The 26,551-nt window shown below is 46.2% G+C and overlaps 1 protein-coding gene across 1 annotated transcript in view; it reads right to left on the bottom strand.

The window, feature by feature from the left end:
- Nucleotides 1-26,551, bottom strand: part of LOC143110454 (mannosyl-oligosaccharide 1,2-alpha-mannosidase IA-like) — a 122,532-nt gene that overhangs the window by 32,035 nt on the left and 63,946 nt on the right. Inside the window, exon 5 of the mRNA XM_076273350.1 lies at nucleotides 2,644-2,738. Within this exon, the coding sequence (XP_076129465.1) occupies nucleotides 2,644-2,738 (95 nt within the window). The remainder of the gene's footprint in view (nucleotides 1-2,643; nucleotides 2,739-26,551) is intronic.

Below are 26,551 nucleotides of genomic sequence, written 5' to 3'. Positions count from 1 at the left end.
CAGCTTGAACAATCTCATTCATCACAGGAAATCACAATCTGATCTTTAAGAAATAAAGCAGGAAATAAAAGCAATATGAACCAGACATCCGAAATCCCGCAGTACTTGCACTCCAAGGTCTCTGTATGGCTTTATGAAATACTGTCGGCCACCGCTGTTCATTTCATCAAAAGCAGCAGGAACAAGCCTAACAACGGCTGCCATTTACGCCCACGCACCAACACACACACAAACACATATACATAGACACATTAAAATTGCCTTTCAGGTTGTATTGCTGAAACAGAAGTGTAATCCTGATTGAATCTCTGAACTGTTTTTTCTGTCTTTCCAGAATTAAAAGCACACACACACACACACACACACACACACACACACACACACACACACACACACACACACACACACACACACACACACACACACACACACACACACACACAGAGAAGAGCATCAGGAAATAAGGATGTGCTGCTGTTTACTGCTTGGGTCAAATTCTGTGCACGGAGCCAGCTGATAATAGCAGACAGGAGAATCAGGACTGGGATCTCCTGAGGTGACTGTGAGAATGTGTGTGTGTGTGTGTGTGTGTGTGTGTGAGTGTGTGTGTGTTCCATGTGTCAAGCTCAGCTGGCTTGTTCCATGTCAAGAGAGACAAAACAATCTCCCGGCCCAATCATGTCCTCCATCAGGTCTGAGCGTCCCTGGAGAGCTCCAGCTCCCCCTGCCTGTCCCCTGCTCAGCGCCCCACTTACCCCCACCCACAGGCGGACGCAAGAGGCCAGGAGAGCCCCTGTGAGAGAGCAGGACTCTGGGTGTTCAGCAGAGACTAACTGTCACTTTGAGCTTGTTGGTGGTGGGTGAGTGAACCCCTAGACCTTCTTGGAAGCATGTTGTTCCAAAAACGCTGTCACAGACACAACACACATACTGTACACACACACACATTTTTGAACATTTTTCTACCTTTTTCCCTCTTGACTGGAGTGCCGAGTAGGGTATGGCTGAAAACTATCACAATAGATAGAACTGTTTCATATCAGTAGATATCGATAATTATTGATTTTTTTTTTACCAATTTACACACTTTTATTTTAAACTCAACCTTCCTCTGATTTTAATCACCTCAGTTATCAATCAAGGCAAAGAGGGAAAATAAATGTCAACAACCATGAAAAACACGTTTTTCGTTCTATCTATCGTGTCTTGACATTGGGCCAGGGAGTGTGTGTGTGTGTGTGTATGTGTATACGACTGACCTCTTTGTGTCCAGCAGGCCCCTATGTATGTGGGTGTCTGTGTGTGTGTGTGTGTGTCTGTGTGTAAGACTGACCTCTTTATGTATGTGTGTGTGTGTGTGTGTGTGTGTGTGTGTGTGTGTGTGTGTGTGTGTGTCTGTGTGTAAGACTGACCTCTTTATGTATGTGTGTGTGTGTGTGTGAGACAGCCAGCAGCTGCCAGTCTGCCAGCAGCCAGACCAATGGATACCTTGTCTTAGCTAAATTACTGAAGCTAAGCAGGTGTGGGCCTGGTTAGTACTTGGATGGGAGACCTCCTTGGAAAACTAGGTTGCTGCTGGAAGTGGTGTTGGTGGGTGGCCAGTAGGTAGCACTCTTCCCTCTGGCCAAAAAAGATCGATCCCAATGCCCCAGTGCCGTGACGGGGACACTACACTGTAGGAGATGCCGTCCTTCGGATGAGACGTTAAACCAAGGTCCTGACCAGTGTTGTGTGTTACAGTAACGTAACTACTTTTTCGAGTAAAAAGTAGTGTAACCTTTTTCACATAAAATGTGTTACATCTTCATCTGCATTGAACCAGCACGATTTCCTGCTTATTGGATCCGCCCGTAACCTTATTTATGCGTAGTGGCAATCAGTTCGCAGGAGCGCCTGTTTAATGAAAGAGTATAAGGCTATAAAATAAGCCCTCATATATTTTGTGCCCAAGATGTATCGAGGCTATGTTATTTGATATTGTTTCATAGGGCTTTAGTGGTGGTGTTGAAGCCTATAAGCCCAGTGTTTTCTTGTCAAGTGCTCTGTTTGTGGCATTTTTAATAATAAAGAGCACAAAAGAAATACCTGTTATGTCCTCCATAGTAGAACGTTATGTAGGCCTACACATTTAGGAACAGATATTGGGTTCTGCCCAGTCGAGCAACATAAAAGTAACGTAAAAGTAACGGGTAACGTAAAAAGTTACTTTCCATAGAGGGTAACTAAGTAAAGTAATGGATTACTTTTTTGAAAAGTAACGAGTAACGAGCAAACACTACTTTTTAAAAGTAACTTCCCCAACACTGGTCCTGACTCACTCTGGTCATTAAAGATCCCATGGAACTTATCGCAAAGAGTAGGGGGTTCCCCGGTGTCCTGGCTAAATTCCCAACCTGGCTCATTCAATCTGGCCCCCTAATCATCCCCCACTGTAATTGGCTCATTCACTCCCTCACTCTCCACCTCAAGCTGGTGTGTGGTGAGCGTTCTGGCGCATAATGGCTGCCGGGCATCACCCAGGTGGGTGCTACACATTGGTGGTGGTTACTAGTGAGGTCCCCCCATCCATGTGACACGCTTATCTCGAGAAAAAAAGCGCTGTATAAATGTAATGTGTTGTTGTTGTTGTTGTTGTTGACTGACCTCTTCATGTTGAGCAGGGCCCAGGGGATGCCTGTGGGGGTCTTGAACGCAGGCAGCAGCTTCTCCCCCAACTCCACAGCTTTCTGCCTGAACACCTGAAGAGACAGAGAGAGAGAGAGAGAGAAAATAAACATCAGCATATTTCAACATTCACACACCAGGGATAACAGGGTACAGGTAATATTAGTTTACTTTAATTCAAATCGATCCAGGAGAATAATAATACGCTTTATTTGTATAGCTTATTATTATTCTCCTTGATCGATTTGAATTAAAGTAAACTAATACTTAAACAATACTTGAAGCAGCTTGAACAACTTGATGTAAAACGCTCTCATGTGCCTTTATTAAAATGGTTAATGTTACCACCTCTGTACAGCACTGCACTGCTGAGTTTAGCATCTGTAATTTCCAATATCAACTGGAGCTAAACATATGGGGTAAATTGAGTGTGTGTGTGTGTGTGTTCTTGTGTTTGTGTGTTTCTTTCACTTTTACACAAACCCTTGGCACACACAAACACACACAGTACAATTCATTCATTCATTCAGTTCAGTTCAAGCTCACTGAAATTCAAACTTTCATCGAAATCACACTGGATTACTGTACTATCTCTTATGTGTGTGTGTGTGTGTGTGTGGCCTATACCATGTGTGACACATCACAAATACGCTCAGAGTACAGACACACACACAGACACTGGCACACTTACAGTAACATGCACTTAATGGCACATGTTGGCTACCCACACACTCCCTCTCTTGATCATTTCATACACAAACACCCTGTGTCCCATGTTCAGTCACACCTTTCTCTCTATCTTACACACACACACACACACACACACACACACACACACACACACACACACACACACACACACACACACACACACACAGACCACCTGGTGTTGGTGATTGAGTGTGTGTGCCCGTTTGACTACATCTCACCCGGTCTCTGATTAATGTGTTTAATAAAAGTCTGTGCTCCTGAATGAATAAACACCATCAAATCCACTATCAACAGGGTTCCACATGCTAACACACAAACGCACAGTACAATCACTCCTCTTCACTCAGCCTACACACACACACACACACACACACACACACACACACACACACACACACACACACACACACACACACACACACACACACACACACACACACACCCCCCCCCCCCCCCCCCCCCCCCAAGGGGAAAACTACAAATGACGTTCATGAATAATTGAAGCCTGAGACCAAGCGAGAGTTGCTGTATGTGCGCCTGCAAATTATATAATGCAGCAATAACACAAACATGCAATAGAATGCATTGGGGGTGTGCTTGAGTCACCGCGATGATTGGACATGATTGTAGCACAGGCGCCAGTGAGAGTGCCCACCAGTATTCAGCTGCTGAGGAGATAGACATCCCAGCTGAGCTGGAAATGTTAGTCAATAACAGTGGAGTGGCTACACAAATGGTGTGTGTGTGTGTGTGTGTGTGTGTGTGTGTGTGTGTGGAGTGGGTGAGCGAGCAGCCCTGATCATTAGAGGAGCATCCCCCTCATTCACTTCTATGAGTGTGTGCATGTGTGTGTGTGTGTGTATGTATGACTGTAAGCCACAAGGCAGAGCCACTCAGAGCAAAAGGCAAACAGAGAAACCTGTTGGAACTGCTTGGCCACTTATCCCCATTATCTTTGTCCTTAGCCACTCCAGTACACTCCGGGGGAGAAAGGACAAACGTTAACAGCTGGAGTGTGTGTGTGTGTGTGTGTCTGTGTGTGTGAGTAAAGGAGTGCGGGAGTATACAGTATGAACAAGTCTGTGTGTGTATGAGAAATGACGGGAGAGCAAGTGTGCTGGTGAGCTTTAGCGTGTGTGTGTGTGTGTGTGTACAATGTGTGTGTGTGTGTGTGTGTGTGTGTGTGTACAATGTGTGTGTGTGTGTGTGTGTGTGTGTGTGTGTGTGTGTGAGTGTGTGTGTACAATGTGTGTGTGTGTGTGTGTGTGTGTGTGTGTACAATGTGTGTGTGGTGTCCGTGTCCGCAGAGGGTCCATGCTCCTGTCACCAGTGTGAAGGCTAACAGCTCCAGCACACTGGGGGCCTCTGCTGCTGCTGCTGCTGCTGCTGGTGGTGCGTCACTATCACAAGCTGGATTACAGCTCCAGCTCCGCCTGGCAGGGGAGCCCCCGGGGCCCTCGGCCCAATTTGCTGCAGCCGGGGACGGACACACGGACGACCCTCAGCCCTGCCGGGGCTCCAGAGACCCCGCTGACCCTCCAGCAGCCACCTCAGGGAGGAGCAGGACTGGCTAAAGGGGAGAGCCGACGGGGCATCTGGGGGAGACACGCCTGCATAAGTGCCCAAAATGCCGCCGAGCGGAGGGACTTGCCTCAAAGGGCTTTGATCGTAGGAACACAACAGTAGCTTAGAGATGACACAGCGCTCGTGATTGGCTTGTTGGTATTATTATACCCAATGTCAAACATTAATGAATTAAGAAATTCATTTATGAAATACCAAGGCAATACCTAGGGTTTTTTTTCCTAGGGACAGTGGAGGTTTGAAGTCTCAAATGTCTTATTCAGAGACCCAACACAAACAGACACAGACACGATTGAAAACCAGCTTTCGCCTTAGAGAGTGCCCTTCCCATTCTTCCCTTGCACATATGAGAACACAGAAATGCCCTCATCTGTAACAGTAGCACTTCTGAAAAGAAGCACTACAGTAAATAAAATGCAATTTGGCTGGAGTGAACAAACTGGACAAACATAAAGGAAGGCTACAAGAGAAACACATAAAGTGACATTTTGACATTTGAACCCCATGTGTTCAGCCTCCATAGACAACAGTGGAGAAAAGCCTCTCATTCTACACGGATGGTCAGATCCAAACTATTTGCACCCCACCAGGAGTTTGTGAACTTTGATAAAATGAAGTCCTGAATCCTGAACATGCATTTAACAAACCTAACCTCGTCTGAGCTGAGGAACAGTCTAGGCCAGAGGCTTCCCTGCAAACCCAGAGGAGATCGTGATTGAAGGTGCTAACAACAGAACGACTTCACTAACAGGTAAAGTGCAATGGCGCTGCAAGGCTAATAAAAACACATTGAGCAGGAGAGCCCTTCACCTCCTGCACTGAACGCTAATGCTACTGAGCAGACCTGCACAGGGAACGAGGATGTCCTCCCGTAATGTTCACACCAGAGGCTGGGTTGCTCTCTTAACAACGCATAAAGTTATGGGCCGTAAAATTGTAATTATTAGCGGCTGTCGGGTCTTCAATTTGTGAAACCAGATCACCTCTCTCTAAACACCCCCCCCCTCTCTCTCGCGCTCTCTCAGGGCACCGGTGTCGTGACGTGCTTCGCAGGCTGGCACACCCAAGCTCTGGCCTCAGGGGAGAAGCTTATGAAAGGTATGAAAGGGCACTCGGAGGCAATTACGGCTCTCATTTGTAGGGATTTATATTAAGTCAGCAATTTACCCAAGCAGAGGAGGCACAGGTGGAGAAGGTGGATAGGGGGGTGGTAGATAGAGAGAAAGAGGGAGGGATGGATAGAGGGAGAGGGAAAAAGAAAGAGAGAGATGATGGGAGTAAAGAGAGCAGAATGAAAAGAGAGAACTGGGGTGTGGAGTGAATAAGAAACGGAAATGACATGGATGTTAAATGCTCAAGTGTTATCAAGAGAGAAAATGTGAGAAGGGAGATGAAATGTAAGAAAATGCAAGATGGAAGAAGTGTGATTGAAAGATGAATAGGTAAGAAAGCATTCAAATGTTTAAATGTTCTTTTCCTACGCCTCTGTGCATGCGTGTGCGTGCATGCGTGCGTTGGCACATTGGGACATCCTTGGGCAGCAGGACTGCCTGACTCTGATCCTCTCATCTCCAGACCACAGGAGCAGCTCAACATCCCCAGATAGCACCAGATACCCCCTTCCCCCTCCTCCTCCTCCAGGTCTCTGGACCTGTAGGTGCACCAGACCCCCAAACAGGGTCTGCCAATGCTGACCCATCGAAGCACTGCTCAGGCATGAACTATCCACCCACCGAGCGGGCCAGACATTAACACAAGGGGGCTGAGCCCATCCTGGCAGCCCAGGCACCATGCATGTGCCTGGGCCTCCAGCCGCAGACTCAAGTCTCAGCCGCCGCCTGGTGCTCTGGTTCTCCTCCTCCTCGTCATCATCATCCTCCTCCTCCTGCTGCTGGTTAAATGGCACAGCGGGGCTAAACGGAGCTGATCAGAGCTCAGCTCAACGCGGCTTGGCCACGGCTTGTGGGCGATGATAAACAAACAAGCTCCTTGCGTGGCAGACTCTAGAGTTCGCCGTCGGCATCGGTGGGATTATAGCTGGACGAGGCTGCCCATGGCGTCCTCTAAGAGGGCAAGAAGCCTGGTCAGTTACTTTGGCCTTTGGACACCAACTCAAACACACGGAGTAGGGCCAGAGAAGTTTCACAGCTCAGAAAGCATTTGAAAACATTGTTGGATTATGATGCACATCACACACGCACACAAACACACTCTCACCTACATATCAAAACATGATGACAGGCTTGGTGTCAACCAGTCACTAGACAACACACACACACACACACACACACACACACACACACACACACACACACACACACACACACACACACACACACACACACACACACACACACACACACACACACACACACACACACACACACACACACAAACACACACACACACACACACACACACAACCCCAGCACTGCTCCTACTGGTTCATTGATCCAGAGAATGGTGCCCGTTGAAGTGCTGCAGCAAACAGCTGAAAAGATAATTGCGTTTGCCTCACCGGGGCCTGTCGTTCTCCGCTGTCCTAATTAATTAATTCAGAACTAATGGCGGAACCGCCTCACTCAGGCACGCGCCACGGCACCGCCAACATTACCGGCCCAGGAGAAATAATGGCCTCCGCCGAGAGCCGGGCGGGCAAATGTCTCCATCACACTCAGGTACAGAACGAGCGACAGAGTGACCGGCAGAGGTTAGCGGCTCTGCTTACGGTGTGACAATGGAGGATGAAGGAGGACATATGGATGAAACACCAACAGGCATATAGAAAAAAATATATTTATATATTTCATATATTTACATACTGCCCGCAAATACTTATTTTCAGCCATTTGGAAGCTTCATTTGACAGCTCTGCACGGAAAAGATATTTCTGTGCAGCCCAAACAAAAGAGGGGGAACTGGAGGAGTGGAAACACAGAGAGAGAGAGAGAGAGAGAGAGAGAGAGAGAGAGAGAGAGAGAGAGAGAGAGAGAGTGAGAGAGGCGGAGGAGGGGATAGGAGGATAGAGGAAGCGGGCATGGCTAGGCTAACGTAATTAGGCCCCTTGTTGGATCAGGGGCCGCAGAGTGACGGCTGGCAGAATGACTTGGAGCCGTGGCTGGGGTTTACATTAGTCTCGTCTTTGTGTTTGTCTGAGAAGGAAATATAATCCTGGCCAGGCCATGTAGTGTGTGTCCTTATCACAGGATGACAAGTGAGCAGAGACAGACACACTAACTAGAGAGACTGAAAGAGAGAGAGAGAGAGAGAGAGGAAGAGTGAGAGAGAGGTAAAGAGAGGCAGAGTGAGAGAGATAAAACGGGAGAGAGATAAAGAGAGAGAGAGACAGAGAGAGATAAAGAGAGAGAGAGACAGAGAGAGATAAAGAGAGAGAGAGACAGAGAGAGATAAAGATGAAGGTTTTCTTGTTCATGTGGAGAGAATGAGGCGTGTTCCAGAGGGAGCCACCTGTCAGCAGTGATAAAGCAGGACTGCATGACAACGAGCTCCCTCTCTCTCTCTCTCTCTCTCTCTCTCAAAAGGAGACACAATGATCCACATTCTCTGCCAAAGCCCAGTCAAAAGGCAGGTGGCCTTTCTAACATTCTCAGAGTAAAGTATGTGTGGTGGGCTGTCCGGCCTTTAGGGAATTACAAAGGACAGAAAGAAATAAAAAAATTAAAAATAAATAAAAACTCAATCAAGTTATACCCGTATCAGACCTTCAGCCTTGGGGTATTCAGGAGTGACAACAGAGCTGATGGCTCCCTTACTGCGATCCGTATGTCTAAGTCAACCAGACACATTTTAGAAATGCCCCGGTGATGGCACAAAGTGCAGTAACGGCCAATCACGTCCAAACGTCTGGGCTACGCCACGGCTTTATGCGGCCAATAAACCGGATGGCGAGAATGAAAAGGATTAGCTTTTGGACAGAGAACAAACAACACCGATTTGCAGCGGCCATCCAGTAACAAAGAGGGAGACAATCACAAGGCATTCTGTGTAGGAATTCAGCGCTTCATTCATTTGAATCTGCATCGGGTGGTGAAGGCTTCCTGGATTTTAGGACACTGCACACCACCACACACACCTACACACAGACACCAATTATCTGACTGTCCAGAGAGGCTGCTTTTTAGCAGTCTGCTTGCAATAAAAAGTGTGTAAGAGAATGAGGCTTGAAGAGCCTTGCCCTTACTGCACACTTCATTGCAGAACTCCACACAAAGGTCAGAGATACATGTTCTTCTCTACGATTTGACAGATGTAACCTTTTCATAGTTACTGGTAAAATAATGCATTTATAGATTGGCCTCAGGTTGCCTTCGTCCATTTTCACATCGCTTCATTAAAGTATTAGAAGTTGTTTTACAGAAATGGCCACGTAGGGATTGGATTTGGCTGTGCAGGAGTAAATCGGAGTGCATGGCATAACCTGAACAGAGGCTTTTACAAAAAAAACAGAGCAAGTTAAACGCTGGCTTTTAACAAGGCTCTTTCCGGTCTCGACCGTTTCTGTGGAAACGGCAGCGACTGGGGTGTCACCGAGATCTCCTCGGTTCCTCATTCAGTCGCCGTGACGAATTGATTGACACGGTTTGTTGAGGGATTATTGCTCGGCGAGCGAGCGAATGAGAATATTGACTCATTGAACTTATTATTTATTTATTTATTTTTAAAAAGAGAGATATAGAGACAAGCATAGGACATTTGGTGGACTGAGCAGTGATTCTGAGTCAATACACACACATCCCAGGCCCCGTCACCCCTCCCTTCTGGTGGACGGAGGCAAAGAGAGCATCACTCTCTCTCACTCCCTCGAGTCAAAAAGTCTCTCTCTCTCTCTTTGCATGGAAATAAAAGGAGCTCATTTACAAAGGCAAATTGCGTTTGTTGAGGCAGTCATCTGCCATGCAAATTGTCTCTCTCATTCTTGAACACGCTTGCGTTGAGAGTAAAGAGTGCTTCTGTCAGTTAGAGAGCACACATTTCCCACTTTGCTAATACAACATCCCTTCGTTGTGATTCCGCTGCATGCTTCGTGACCTTAGTCTATACTTAAGAGGGAAACACGCTGCCAAAACTCATTCGAAATGGAAAACTGATCGAAATGGAAAACTGATCAGCCTCAGAGTTTTATGAATAGCTCTTTGGGCGTGGAAAAGAGATGCATGCAGCATTGTATATGGCCGTCTATGTATAAATTATGCATGTATGTGTGTTTGTGTTGTGTAATAGAACAGAATTCCGGTTTTTAGTTTTATCAATGATCTGGAATAGCCTTACCAAGCTACCCAAATGCCAATGGGAAGAAATGGATCTCCCACTCTAGGGTTCTGTCATTTTTTTCAACTGTGCCTGGCGCATAAGGTAAAGAACAAAGATAAAAGACTTTCGGAAGACGGTCAGAAGAGCCCCTGGTTCTCTCTGGAGAGCTGAAGTTTAAGCTAAGCCTCCCTAAGACTCCCACCGCTCATCAAAGGGACGTGTGTATGTGGGTGGTGGTGGGGGCAACTGTGACTCTGATCACAGCCCACACAAACACACACACACACACACAGAGTGGGCTGATGTAAGGAGGGCGTAAGGCCTTCTAGAGATGTTCGGAAAGTTGAAGTCCCGGCATCCAAATTCAACAAGCCTGGAGGTGGATGAGGAGGAAGATAAGACGTGGACGGACCAGCCAGACATGCTTCTCTTCCTCTCCCTCTCATCTCTCTGTTCCTTCCTTCCATCTGCAGGGATGGAGATGCAGCACAAGTTTGCGTAACGGTTGGAGATGCCACGATCGAGGGCTGATAAAGAGTGACTGAGAAGAGTCAACGGATGGCTGAATAGATGGATGGTTAAGTGCATAAGTGCAAGACGGCACTAGAGTGCAATGCTTAATGACGGATGTGGGTGGATGGCATGACTGGAATTGAATGACTTGATGTTACAGTGGGTACTCATGGACCATAACCAAAAAAAGAGATTAATCTGGACACAAGCTAGAGAAAAGAAAATGACTGGCCATAAAATGATGAATAACAAAGAAGGTGGATGGATGAGTCAAAAGAAACACTCGATGCAAGAAAGTATTGATGGATCAAACATTGAATCGGATTGTGCAAAGATGTTCCGGAAGACAGCAAAAATTATTTAGGTCAGGTGTACTGTTTAGCATGTACGCACAGGCTAGTTAGGCTGCTACTTTGTGCTCCTAACTGACTGCATTAGCATAGAGTCTGACAGAGAGTAATGTGCTGTTCTTTATTAAAACGACCGGATCCCACTCCACCACCGGCCGCCTGATAGCATCGCTCCTGATGTATATGACAGCTCCAGGGTCTTGGTGAGTAGGGCTCGGAAAAGCCTAATTGTTCCGTTCCTTCCTGCCCGATGGTTTCCTGAGTGGAACCACGCAAATGATCTCCGCAGATGGCTTATTACCCTTATCTTTCCCCGGGCCGGAGGAGATAAGCCACGACGACAATGCACTCAACACCCCTTATGGGAAAATGAATGGAGGTTCGTGCCACCAATCAGAAGGCGCCGAAGTACTGAAAACTGACTCAGGCAGGAGGCTATGACAACAACAAAACAAACACAATATTAACTGAATCTAATGTCTCATAAGCAAATGGTTTAGAACTGTCCAAGGTGACAGAGACTATAGACTACCACAGTTTGGACTAGCCCAGTTTATCTCTAGGCCTCAACAGAGGTGCAATATTTGATTGAAGCAGATGGTTTAATAAGTAATCATTTGCAACTCACAACAAATTGTCAATTTGCCCACGCTCAAACAGAGTGTAGGGGAATGATGAAAGGCTGAGACATTCAAGATCTACTTCTACAGATCCCCAGTGTGTGTGTGTGTGTGTGTCTGAGTGTGTGTGTGTCTGTAGAGTGGGGTTTGATGTGTAACATGCCCCTGGTACAGGCATAGAGCATTAAGCAGCCCACTGTGTGTGGTGGGCAGCAATTAAGATTCATTCTTTCTCTCTGCTATGTTCTCCATCTGCACTCCACCCTACAAAGACAACTTCACACAAACAAGGGCCCCTGCTGCTTCAGGAATACACATACCACACGCATGCATACACACACACACAGTACAAAATCACACTTACAAGAACGAGGATGGCTCAAGTCTCATTAACACACCCACACTTTCACACCCAAACCAACACCCACACCACTTAAAAGAACGAGGATGGCTCAAGTCTCAATAACACACCCAAACTTACATACAAACACTTTATGATTGCACGCTCAAGAAACCTAGAGAAGGAGTCCTATTAACAAATGTGCGCGCGCACACACAGGCGCGCGCACACACACACACACACACACACACACACACACACACACACACACACACACTTCCTGAGGCTAAGACACACGTCAAACACACACATCCAAACACTCACATGTACAGGTGTGCAGGAATGCCACACACCTACACTATCAAGACTACCTGAGGCTGACACACACACCCGTACAAAACCCAGACACACAGAGCAAAGCATACATTATTACTATTTAGAACATTCTAAAAGTGCCTTGAGTTGCTTAGCTCACGAAAGCTGTGATAATCCGACGGAGATGAGAGCCAAAACGCGACCCCATCTCCTAAACCCATTTCCCCCTTGTCACACGCCTGTGCACTGTGAACGTGCCAGTCATGATGTCTTTCTCCGTGAGGGTTGGCTGGGGTAGAGCGAAAGAGAAGTAATTAGATTAGGGCACAGAGAAACTGTGCTCCACTGAGTAGAAAACGGATAAAAAAAAAGTGCTTCTGCATTTTACAGTAATCTGTGAGTGTGTAGTGTGTGCTGTGATTGTGTGTGTGTGTGTGATTGTGTGTGTGTGCGAGAGACATGGAGAGAGGGAGAGATAGAGGGAGTTGTAAACAGATTGCTAATTGTGCTTAGCCTAAACAGAGCACTGAAGAAGCTGAAAATACCGTCGTCTGCTAACACTGAGGGATTACGCCGCGGAGGCCAGGAGCGCTAATCCATTTACCGAGGGTTTTAGTGCCACCGTCCCACCAGGGGCACAATGCCCAGGAAAGGTGGCGGGAGAGAGATACTGAGAGGGAGCACAGCTGGTCACATCTGCCAGGGGAGAATAAGAGGGGACTGTGACACAGGCTAACTGGCACAGAGAAACAATCTGCTCCTAGAAAGGGTTGGTGTGTGTATGGAGTGTGTGAGAGAGTATGACAGAGAGAGAGTGACTGTGAGAGAGAGAGAGAGAGAGAGAGAGAGAGAGAGACTTGTGCTCCATCTGATCAGTGAGTGAGTGAGAGAGAAAGAAAGAAAGAAAAAGAAAGAGAGAAAAAAAGAGAGAGAGAGAGAGAGAGAGAGAGAGAGAGAGAGAGAGAGAGAGAGAGAGAGATAGAGAGAGAGACGTGTGCTCCGTCTAATCAGTGGGAGACCTGAGCTGAGGACGGTGGTGATGAAACGCAGCTCAATTATGCTCCAGTACACCTGCGCTCCTTTTTGTTTTTCATCTGTTTGCCGATTTTTCCCTCATTTTTTGGCACGGGGCTGACTGTGGCAGGCACCGCTCTCTCACTCGGCAACGCAATTAGTTTCCCGGGCAACAGACCACAACAAAACATGCCTCGAATAAAAATCAAAAGACAAAACAAAATGCACTCCATTGCATTCTGGGTGCCGTGGCGGCAATTGAGAAGGGAATAAGTGAAAGTATCAAATAAGCTTTTGAGCTTATTTGATAGCTTTTTTCCACAAAGCATTGACGTGAAGACAACAAAGCAAGCAAAGACAATGGGAAAGCACAGACAATACAGTATGCACGATAATGGAGAAAGAAATCATGGCAGCTTATTGATTTTAAAGAGCATTCATCTGAGGGAGATCCAGAGCTTATAGTACGGGATGGGCACTGGGCAGTGGCAGACAGCTACCCCAGTCTTCTGTCTGCTGAGGGGACATGCCAAACACCGAGACACTGAGCTGCCTCTGGCATCCTTTAGCCCTCTGCCACACCGCAGGCTAAAGCTGCTGATCCCACACCAGCTGGCAACTGCTTCCCACAGTGCAGGACAACTTCACATGGAGGAGTTGACACTGATGTGAGGCGTCAGTTGGGATCTGTCAAGAAATGGTTCACACTGGTGGCTTAAGTATAGAAATTATAGAAATATTTTAGAAATACAAGAAGGATGACATAAAGGTATTGAAGTAGTGTCTCACATTGTGTTGTCCCTATAGAGATGTTTTAAAAACGACACAACTGTGTTATTCTGTAGTTCTGGTGACAATTTTATGTCTATCATGATATTTGTGTTCTTATTCACCCCATCTGAGGTGACTAAAACCTAATGATGATGCAGATATTAGGAGAAATGCATAATAATCTAATTAATGCCACTTGGCCAAAGGGTATACACTCTTAAATGTGGACGCATATTAATCTCAGTTCAGTCCATTTCCTCTCTGCTTGGCAAAGTGCATCTCCTAAACTCCCGGCTTAACTTCCAGGATATCCATCTCAATCCTTCCTAAAATAATGCACTCAGCTAGTGGGGAGGGAGGTGATGCAGGTATCGGGGGACACGCGTAAGAGGAGCAAGTGACTCAGCAAACACTACGAAGAGTCGGCGTGGAGCCTCCGGTTGTTGCTGTTGTTCGTTCCGCAGGTAAGCTCTCTGGGCCAGGCGTACAGTAGGTGGTAATGCTGCAGCGGCAGTGATAACAGAGCAAGGGGCTGCAGGGCCGTGGAGCGTACTCTAGCAAACCCCAGAGAAGTAGTGGGGCAACGGTTGACATGCCGTTAATTGGGTTGAAGGTCAGCTTGAAACTTCTCCACTTTAGCCGCCAGCCGGCTAACAGGGAAATGGAAGGAGGCCAGATGTCCGAGGCGTCCGCAAATGAACATTTCCCTCTTATCAGAATAAGGACGCAGGGGCTCAGCTGGCCTGATGGGCACACGTCTCGGGAGCAGGGGGGGGGTGGGGTATATTAATAACCACAGGAAAAAAGAACAGGATGAACAAGAAAAGGGAAATAAATTAAATGACCAAGCATTTTGATAAAAGACCTCATGAAATGAAAACATTACAGCACCACCATTTTAATTTCACTTCACAGCCAGAGTTTCTCCATTTACCATTACACAGATGCAGGCTACAGAGGTATCAAAAACATTAAGAACTATTATCAGATACTGTAATATTCAGCAAGGTATTTGTTCCCTCAGCTCCCTCTTTCAGTCAATGCCATTTTTAACAGGAGAGGACTATACCGATTGATGAAGATTACTTGACTGAACACCTGTTTCCCACTCTCTCCCAAGAGCATGTGTGCAGCTGGTAGTGACTTCACACAACAATACTAATAAGCTCTAGAGAGACCATGAGAGAGGTGTTTTGTAGTCAGACACGCCGTGTGCAGTGTAGTTTCATCCTACGGTCTCACAGACAACACAGGAGGGAGATGACTCCAGTTACTAGCTCGTACACAAGGCTGTGCTTCACGGGTAATTGCTTGCCAACATGCTTCCGTGAAGTATGTGACTGGCAGATACATCCCCTCAAACGTATTTTCTTTTAACAAAGGTAGAGTTTTAAGATTCAGACAGTTCCTATTTCTCGCTAAGTTTATGGGCACCAATCCCAAACGTATTACTTTTATACCGAAATCCGTCTTTCTATGAGTTAGCTCCGACATCTTAGATTATTATTTTTTTTGAGTTCACTTTCAAGCAACGTACGCCATGCTGCCTTCACTTCACGATTGTCAGTCTCTATGTCGCATCGCCCAAGATTTGCATAAAATAGGCCTCTCGTCTACTTTGGCGGTGTAACAACCCCTTGTCTCTTGTCGTTGTAAAATGCCAACTTTGATTGAAAATGAATGCCAGCTGCTCGCTACGTCTCAGACTCCTATTGCTACTCTGTCCAGGGGGTAAGATCTTGACAGACCATGGTGTTCGTGCAAAACATACCGGTCAAAGCACCACCAATGCTGATCTCAGTTGTTTTCATTTCCCTGGAAAAAATATACACCTTCAACATATTACAAATTCCTTCAGTGAAAGGCATGTCCAATAGAAATACATGCAAATGTTTCTGCCGACGTTGTCTGCTATGGTTCTGGAATCTGGAGAGGCTTCTAGTGGCCCCAGCTGCAGACAGCAGTGTGCAATCTTTATACACATTTCACAGTGGACACACTGCACTGGCATAAATTCATACCGTGACATCTTTTCGTGGAGTTGCTTCATTGAGAAACCTCTATGCCCCCACCAGAGTGGTTCACACACCAATAAAATGGGCAGGCTTTTGTCGTTCACATTACCTGAGCACGCATGAGTTGTGTATTGTACATGACTGGGCACTGTAACTACTTGCTTATCAAAGTTTCTGGACTTTAATTAGTCTAGCTTTAAAGACTCAAGACTCTTGACATTTAATGGTCACTCTTCTCTTCTCTTCTCAGCTCGGAGTAGGGCTGTGCAATTAATTGAATTTTGATCACGATTTCGATTCTTGGGTCTCCAAATTAATAAAATCGAGTTGGAACAATTCTTTTGGCATTTTCCGTTGTCTATGAGGTTTATGGAAAGAAACGCGCATGCGCAATTCAGTCGTTCCCCCGGAGCATTCAACGTGGCCCTGCGAGCTGTGTGTCTGTGTGTGTGGTGACCTGCAGCACCAGCATCTTATTCAGAAAACAGCGCGAGCGAGATGGCAGATGGAGGACAGCCCCGTTTGCTTGATAAAAAGGGTAAAACAAGTTCTCTTGTATGGCAAGACTTCGGATTTGAAGAATCCAACGAGGCACAGGCTCATGCAAAAGGTGCTACAATGTAATATCTGCACACTTTGGCAACGCAACAATCTTGTTCAATAACCTCAGACCAGGCTTGTGCAAAATTCCAGAATTGAATTGAAACTGGCTCTTAAATTCCAATCCAATTCTTAAATTTCACTTGCATTTCAATTGAGGTAGCAAACAGGAAGCAGAATTGCAATTCGAATTGTGGACAACCCTGCATCAGACGTAATCACAAAGTCGCTTACGACGAATTAGTAAAGTAACAAAAAGACAAAACCACAACCCCGACGACATCAGTACAGACATCCATTTCATACTGTGTAATGCGTCCATTTCAAACACACTGTATAATGCGAGCACTAGTGGAAATATTGCTTCCTGCTTGCGCTCATCTCTGAAGCATGATCATGTTAACAGGCTGATGTTTCTGGCAAAAAACACTAAGTATGTGCCATATTCACCGAAAATGATTCTGAAGTTCAAGACAAGTTCGTTTCAGTAAGTTCTGAGTATGATGGGCCAGGCCAGTCCTTCCAGCCTTAATCCATTACTGGATGCAATTTGTTGAGTTAAAACGTAAAAAATGTGTCAGTGCGCTAAACACAAGAAAGTTAATTTAAGTGTATTTAAGTTGTTCTGTCTTATTTGATTAGTATATTTATTTTATTCATTGAAAGTTTTATAGAAATTACAGAACAGCTGGATAAATATTTATTTGTACATTATTTTCAATTTGAAGAACATTTTCTATTTTTTATTTGAACATTTTGTGTAGTTTAAGAATTTTGAAAACTCTCAGTTACAGTAAGTTTTTTTGCCGAAATGCAAAATAAATGCATTTTATTTTCAAACTCAAAAAGAATCGTTTGAAGAATCATGATTTCAATCTTGACCAAAAAAATTGTGATTCTCATTTTTTCCATAATCGAGCAGCCCTAGCTCAGAGAGAGAGAGAGACAGACACACAGACAGACAGAGACAGAAGTAGGAAGAGAGATAGAGTATGTGTGTGTGAGAGAAATGCATTAGAGGATAGCCCCCTTTCTCTGAAGACTGTTAGACAGACATAACAGTAGTCTCTAGGCTCACTTCGCACACAGTCCAGAACTCTGATGGACAGGTGCAGTGGGCTGGCTAACAGCACGGAGGGCAAGTCGGGCCTACGGCAGAGGGCCTCCGGGGCCTCTCTCCATCTCCACCAATTCTTCCGCACTCGACACTCACTACATTTCTACCATTATTCTCCTCTTCCTCACTTGCAACAGATTCACTTTTTCCCCTTTTTGCTCTTTTTACCTCTTCGCTGCTTTAAACCACTATTTTTCTCTCTTGCCTCAGGCCTGTCTCTCATCCGTCATTCCATCACTAATGAGCACCCTTTTTTCTCCCTCTCTGCCCTATTTGCCCCCCCCCCCCCAATATTCCCACCTTTCCGTCTGTAGTTCTTTTAACATCTACCCCATCCAATCCAATTTGGGTTTCTCTTGAAAAAGTTCCCAGTCACTCCAGTGCCCCACTCGTTCCTTTTTTCGGCACATTCTCATTACTATTTTTATTTGCTCCTCTCTTCTCTTCACCTCCATTATGTTTTATTTTCATAATGGCTTCCATCCTCATTATTCTGTTCCTTCCAACACAGTCGATTCTTATTTCTTCTCTAATAGCCGGAATGAGGAGGAAACCCTTCAGCTTGTGCATCTGGTAATCCCCGCTCATCTGGGTTCAGTTAGATGAGACCCCTTTTTTTTGTTTAAAGGGAAAAGGACAATTGAGTGAATTGTGGTCTTGGGGTTTTGTTAGTTCCAGCTCTTGGCTCGGGAGGGCACAATGGGTTTCACAACAATGGTGACGTTGTGTTACATGAACACAGTGTTATGTCACTGGAAATATGATGCTTTTTAATCTATCCTTTTCTTTTTTCTTGCCTTCCCGATTCCAGATGCAGCGAGAAGAGCTGTGACTCAGATATTAAACAGAGCGGAATGACTGTGGCACAAAAAGCAGCCGTGAGAAAGCCCGCAGAAAAGAAAAAAAAAAGGGGACATCAGCATAGTGCTACATGAACACATCCCTCCCTCTCTCTCCATCGAACACACATACACAAAGAGACACACACACACACACAGAACAGTTGTAGAAGCAAAAACATACAAGCACGCCCAGCAGCAAGCAGTCTACAGTCACATCCAAAATACCATTACGTGCCGCAAGAGTCCGACTTCACGCTTCTACATGAGTGACCGCCAAACACTGTAATCCAGTGAGGTGAGCGTGGGGACGCAGGGCAGATGACTCGGGGATGACTGAGCTCTGTCTAATGCCTTAATGAGCTGAGATGAGATGAGCCAGCGGGAGGAAATGCAGGCCTCAGCAGACACTGGAGTAGTGGGCCAGAGCAGCGTGGTGAACACGCACACACACACACACACATGTACACACACACACACATATGCATACAGTACATATTCAAATACACACACACACACACACACACATATAATATATAATATGCACACACACTCCAATGCATACATATTCAAATACACACACACACGCACATGCGCACTCACAAAAACATAAGCATATGCACATGCGCACGCACACACGCACACTCCAATGCACACACACTGTATTCAAATACATACACTCCAATGCACACATATTCAAACACACACGCAAACACACACACTCCAAAGCAGACATACTCAAATGCGCGCACACACACACACACACACACATACACACACACACACACACACACACACACACACACTCCAATGCACACATACTGTATTCATATACATACACTCCAATGCACACATATTCAAACACACACGCAAACACACATACACACTCCAAAGCAGTCATACTCAAATACGCACGTGCACGCACGCACACACACACACACACCTTCCAACTTTCTGAAACATTGTGAAATGTCATCAATTTTGATGAGTGCCTATTTACATACAGGACAGTCCATATTATTGGCAGTAAACAGGCTTAGTGACAAAGGTTTGTGTACATCCAATTCGGTGCCACCAGACTGGAAACAGGATGCTTGGCTGATCCAAACAGGAGGATGGCTCAACATGCTGGTTCAATATCCCATTACTTCAAGTCAATCCCAAGAACTCTTCATATGAATTGAATTGATTGGAATTGAATTCTGGGACCAGAGAGAGTGACAGGCTAATGTAGGCGGCCGCTGAACCCACGCTAACCCTCGAACAATTTAGCCTAGCGTAGCCCTCGTCTATTGGCAACTGCTTGAATTAGTTAGCCTAGTATAGCCCTCTGTCTCTCATGGCCATCTGAGTCACATCATTGGTATTTCTTCAGTTGACAAATGCTTGGATTTAGTTAGCCTAGCACATCCTTCCCCTCTGTTGGCAAGTGTTTTAAATCACTTAACCTAGCATGATCTGCCCCAGCAGTAGGCCATGATCTCCACAGCGCCACAGACACACTGTGCCACGGCCTGTTGGCCAGAATGCCCCGGCTGAGTGTTCGAGGGGTTGGCGGGATCATGAGCGCTGCCAACGGTGGTGCTGAGCAGTGGCATCGCTGGACAGATTCCCAGGCAGTCCGAGCAGACTGTGAACGAACAGGACAGGAATGAAGCAGACAAAATTAAAAAAAAAGTGCAACCTTGAGTACTGACAGCTGCTAACTGTGATCGAGGCTGAAAATGGTCATCGATACATTTTATCCAAATGGCCCTCAGTGCCGAAGATGTGGCTAGCAATGGGCACAGCAGATATCACTGGCATGCAATTATCTTCTGCGATTTCCCCAGGAGACAGATAGGGGGAGGGGGGGAGTGGGGAGCAATTGCCCCAGCAGTGGCAGATGCACCAGCTGTTTGCAGTGCTAGCACAAAGATGCCGCAAACAAGCTAATTACGCACACACAGGCTGTGTGAGCTCTGCCATAATGAGAATGTATGAGGGGAGGAGAAGGGTGCCCCTCATCTTGGGTTCCATGGCAGCCTCTAATTATGTCCATTTACCATCACTTCACTTTATTATGCTCTGTCTGAATATAGAACTCAGAATCTGACTGAAAAAAAAAAAAAACATTGTTGTAACATATTGTGACATTATCACAATAAACATCCCATATGGCACATACTTATTAAAGATGCATCACAGATACATTATAGATACACCACTTCAAAAACTGAATCAGAGAACAGAGGCTTTCCTTAGTACAGGCTACTGTGAGATTTTTAATGATGAATAACAACCGTCTCCACCACTCATGAATACACAACGCTTATTTTGTGCGAGGATGGCGCAAAGGGAGATACGGTTCACTGACGTTATCATACACAGGCGTATATATGCTGTCAGCATGAGGCCATCTGTGCTTGTCTGTGTTTAGCAGACATGCTACGGGAACGGGGCTACATGTAAACATCCGTCTGTGTACGGGGCTACACGCACACAAACGTTCAGCAGTGTCAGCCAGTCTAAGAACACAGCAGGGCGTCCGCTAGCGTCATCGCAAGCAAGCACGCACACGCACGCACGCACGCAAGCGGGGGGCTGAAGAGCTCGGCTCCCCGGCGACCAGACCTTTACACGCCTCCCCGTTGGCGCCACATGCATAAAACATGGCAGTTTCAGGGAGACGTGACACAAGCCACAACAGAGGAGTTGTTTGTGTACCGTACCGATATTATGGTGTAAGCCTGACAATGAATGGCCTGTTATATGAAACACAATAACACCATCCACCACCATCTCCACACGCACAAACATTTCACAGCACTCCTTAATGAGGTCCATTTCAGAAACAGAAAATGATGCCTATGGTTTTGGCCTACAAGTAAAAACACAGAATAAAACAACCTGCGGTTGACCAAAGTGCTTTATAAAAGTTTTAAATGAAATGTAGCGACAATTTCTAAAACACCACAAAAAAGCGGAGGGATTGCAACATCCAGGAAGTACAGGGATGAGTTTTAATAAGTCAGCATAGCTCCATCCTCCTCAGCTTAGCTTACTCCTGTATTCACGTCAGCAAAACACATCAAAAACATGACACTGCTGGGCCTTCAAACCAAGATGATGTCTTCATTACTCTTCCGCATTGCAATGAGAAATTGTCCATGTCAGCGGTGTATAATTAGAGATTGGGAGAGAATAATGGGATACTGTAAAAAGGACGCATCAAGACCGAAAACAAACGACCAGGGAACACGAAAGGTGTTTAGCCCAGAGTCTGGACGTCCCTTCCGTGGGAGAACAGATGCAAAGCCATTATTTATATCTTTGTTTAATTTTTAAGACTGTCTTTCTTCTTTGTTTTGTTTTTAATCACTTGTACAGACACCGAGTCCCAGATGCCAGTTAATGACCTGTTAATCACAGGGAAAATGGAGGGGATAAATCTGAGGGCTGAACAATGAGCTAGTGGGGCTGTGCGGCTGTGATAGGGAGACCCGGGGGAGCTGGACTGACATGATTCAGCAGGTGACGGATGCAGAGGGAGAGTCTCCTCTCATTAACGTACAGCTCGGCGGAGCACAGCGGAGGAAGAGAAATCGCTCTCCGCTCAGTCAAACACTGCTCACGTTCATGCTCGAGTCTATCTCCCTTTCGTGATAAAAAAAACAAAAAAAAAAATCCCCTGGAAAACTAATCTTGGGCCTTCGTTTAGCATAAATTCTCTCCTTAAAGTCTCTACTTCCCCTAAAAACCGGCAGGGGTCCAAAAAGCACATTGCCTACCCAGAAATATATCACCAACAGATCAGTCCAGGACATTTCTTCAGGCAGAATGTAGGATTAATGAGACCATTAGCGTGGGCAAAACAATGAGAAAAAGAGAAAGAACTGAAAGAAAAGGGGGTGGGGGGAACCACAGAAGTGGCCACTGCTTTTGCAGATCCTCGACCTGGTGTGAACCCAGATGCTTAATTCATGGGTGAGACAGAAGCCGTCCAGGTAAAGGACTGTGGTCAGAGCCTCCCTCCCTCTCTCGCTCACAGGCCAGCCTTATCAAAAGGGTTCCATCTGGACAGCTCCGGAAATGCAATAACCAAACACCGGAGCGGGTGGACAGACGTCAACAGGATTAGTGCGGCGTGTGATGATGGCGATGGAGACGAGACGGAGAGTGCGCCGGCCACAACGGCGGCGGCTTGTGGTGACTCTGCATTTCCAGCTCAGTCGGCCATGTTTGTTTCGTCTACCCCCCGCTGGGAGAGGACAGGTTGTGCTCCATCAGCTGTGAGTGTGTGTGCACTCAAGACCAGTCACTATAAATAAGCCCGTGCTCCACCTGTCCTGGGAGCACTCTACACACACCTTAAAGCCAAGAGTAGAGAGAGAGAGATAGAGAGAGAAAGAGAAAGAGACAGAGAGAGAAAGAGAGAGGGGGGGATAAGGGAAGAAGGATAGAGGGGAAAGAAAGAGTGAGCCAGACATTCTGCTTCTTTTCACATCGTAACTCTGGCTCTGTTGTTGTGCTTTGATCCAAAACAGTTGTTGTTTATTTCATCCATCCAATCCATCCCACTAGGATGCAAAGGACACCATATCCTCGACCTGGATATCCTCGACCACACACACACACACGCCGCAAATATTTAGTAACAGTTCATTACAAATCTTACAAGATCTATTCTTGAATTACATTGAGGTACATCACACACCACTGGCAAGATGCATTCTCCTCTGACCTAAGAGATTAAAGGGTGGGGGCGCGAGAACTGTCCCGACGGAACCCAAAGCTCCACTTTGATAAGCGACGCTAATCCACCTCTAAGCTTCGGCACAGCGATGGCAATCACTTAACCACGCATTCACAACCACCGTCTCGCCTTTGTTTACCTTATCGGCTCCAACACAACCATATCAGAGATAAGGGGCAAGGACTACACGTGAGGTGAGGGGCTGCAGGTTAGCATCTTCCTGCTTTTCCCCTTTCCATCCTCTTTTAGGCGCTAGGCATTAGCGGCGTTAGCGGAGGAAAAGTGAGGCGTGACAGGTGGGGTGATTACGCTCCCTGACTACGGCAATTACTCTTGCTGCCAAAGCTTATTGTTTTTTTTTTTTCTTCAGCGCGGTGTTACAAACAGGAATAACATGGTCCAGAGTCATAAGGATGAGTGATTAAGGAGTGTGTGGGGCTTCCCAGCAGAGGGGAGAAGAGCAAGTGGAGGACAGAGAGAGGGGGGGGGGGGGTGCACTGATGAAGGGGTTTTAAGGAGAGCAGGCTGTTGAATATGCAGGAAAGAAAAAGAACATGACGGCGTCGGCCTCTGTGCCTCGTGTGTATGCGCATGTGTGTATGAGTATGTATGAGCGTGTGTGTAAGTTTGTGTGTGTGTGTGTGTGTGTGTGTGTGTGTGTGCGTGTGTGTATGTGTATGTGTTAGTATGAGTGTGTGTGTGTGTGTGTGTGTGTGTGTGAAGTGTAAGTGTGTGCATGCATGTGCATGTGTGTGTGTGGGGGGATCTGTAAATCAATGTGTGTATGTGGGCGAACCATCACTGAACTTATTCAGCTTTTACAGCTTATTCCACTCCTATTCACACATTTGACAGCCCGGTACAGACTTCAACACTTACAAGAGACTGAAAACATTGTTGGTTATTTTATGGATAGGGAAGCAATACAGTGAGATCAATCCGTTTGTAGACCAATAACAATGGAATGGTTATGAGCATGGAGTACACCCTACTGTACATCCCACCAGAGATTGAGGCTGTAAGAATATTGCTGGGAGATCAGGGGCGTAGCACAAGATCCTGGGCCCCTGCATAGGCAGTCCTGATGGGCCCCCATGTTCCTCAACCCAGGTAAAATAAAGTATATTCCAGACTTTTCAAGGGCCCTCTCTCCCCCTGGGCCCCTATAAACAGTAGTGGTTTTATCCCCAGTCCGACGTCCCTGCTGGGGAGTTAAGAGCATTATTGGACATTTTCAGCTTAATCCTCACCTTTTGAGTCAGGCCTTTGCATTCCTGAAGTAGAGGGATAACAGGGGCATATTTGCCTTGTTGTACCATTCCAGAAAAAAACAAAAACAGATCATCTCTTTTCTTTTGTAAGGCCCCCTCTTCCAAAGTTAATTGGTTGAGTATATGTAAATGGCTTGTTAAAATGAAAAAAATCTGTTCACAAATCAGTCTAACGGTCATGTTCATCAAAGTGTGCATTAAAGTAAAAGGGAACAGCATCTGATTCAGGACCAGCCAGCCTACTCTCCAATAGCTTACAGCGCAACAATAAACTCAATGAGCCTCAAAAGCATGTTTCACGGGTGACTGAGAGGGCAAGGTGATGAAATTAAATTAAACTCGGCAGCAACATCAGCTTAACAAAGAAAATACCCACAGCATTACAGATGCACAATGTGTTAATCTCTTAATATAAAAAACACCCCCACCAGAAGGAGAAAAAAAAAATGAATAAAAAACCTCAGATGAATCAGAGAGAGCTTTTCGATGTACGGCATGGCCTTCTAGAGATTAAGTAGCTAGCTGATCTCTTCTGAGCTGGCGAGAGGCGTCCTCATTTGATCGGTGGAGCCTGTAGAGATGGTCCAGTGCACTCCACCCCCCCACTCCCCCCCACACTGTATCTGTGGCCGTCCATAACTTCAGAACTGTACATCAGTAGCGGTGAACCAGCAGGATTTACTTACACCAGAGGAGAGACAGGGAGGAGATGGGATTTGGAGTGTGTGCGTGTACTGTGTGTGTGTACTGTGTGTGTGTGTGTGTGTGTGTGTGTGTGTGTGTGTGTGTGTGGGGGGGGGGGGGGGGGGTTTGGGTTGGCCTGGCTGGGATCATAAATAAGATGGCAAAACTCTCTCACTCATTCTTTTTTGATAAACGGGTCACACTACAGAGATAATATGTTTGTTTTCAGTGGCATGCACACAGAGAGATATTTCTAAACACTAAGCACACCTCCTTCTTCAAGTGCCACAACCGAGTTAGAGGAGAGGTGTATAGACCACAGGAAGGAAAGAAAGGGAGAATGAGGGAGAATGAGAGAGAACAGGGGAGAGAGAGAGAGAGAGAGAAAGAGAGAGAAATGGAGCAAGGCACAAGTCAAACAGCATTCACACAGTGACTTTGAATGTTCCTGATAAACTAATACAAGTTTTATCGGATGAGGAGCTTGCCCTCTTCTGACAGTCAGCCAACGCCATTGAACCACAGCATGACTGCAAACTACCCACAGAGGAAATAAAAACAGGACCTGCCACTTCCTGTCTCCCTCTACACCCACCCCACCCCCGCCCCCCTCAATTCACTCTATTCCTCCTGCACTCCTTTCCTGCCATAATATCATCCCGGTCACTCATCCCTTTCTCTGGAAGAGACGGGTCAAACAGGAAGAGCAGGTGATTTACGTCCAGGCTCTCAGGACCAACCAGTGCACCAACAAGCCAAGAGATCAGAAAAAAAAAAACGATATGAGGAAGTAGAGGGGGAAAAAATAAAGCAAAAAAAAAGCTGAATCGTTTTCTTAGAAACCACTAGGTGCGACTTCCCCTTTGTGTTTCTTGAAACATGCAACAGGCCACTCAGAGCTCACTCACTGACTCTTTCCCTGTCCACGTTCTCCAACAGACACAGACCTACTCGCTCCCTGTCCACGTTCTCCACCACACCCACACCCACACACACACACACACACACACACACACACACACACACACACACACACACACACACACACACACACACACACACACACACACACACACACACACACACACACAGACTCCTTCCCTGTTCACGTTCTCCACCACACACACTGGCCAAGTG

Source organism: Alosa pseudoharengus, unplaced genomic scaffold (assembly GCF_046254945.1).
Source record: "Alosa pseudoharengus isolate Yale_2024_CS ecotype anadromous, Long Island Sound unplaced genomic scaffold, YU_APseudo_1.1 YU_APseudo_1.1_scf_7, whole genome shotgun sequence".
NCBI lineage: Eukaryota > Metazoa > Chordata > Actinopteri > Clupeiformes > Clupeidae > Alosa > Alosa pseudoharengus.
This window is presented reverse-complemented; position numbering and strand designations above follow the sequence as displayed.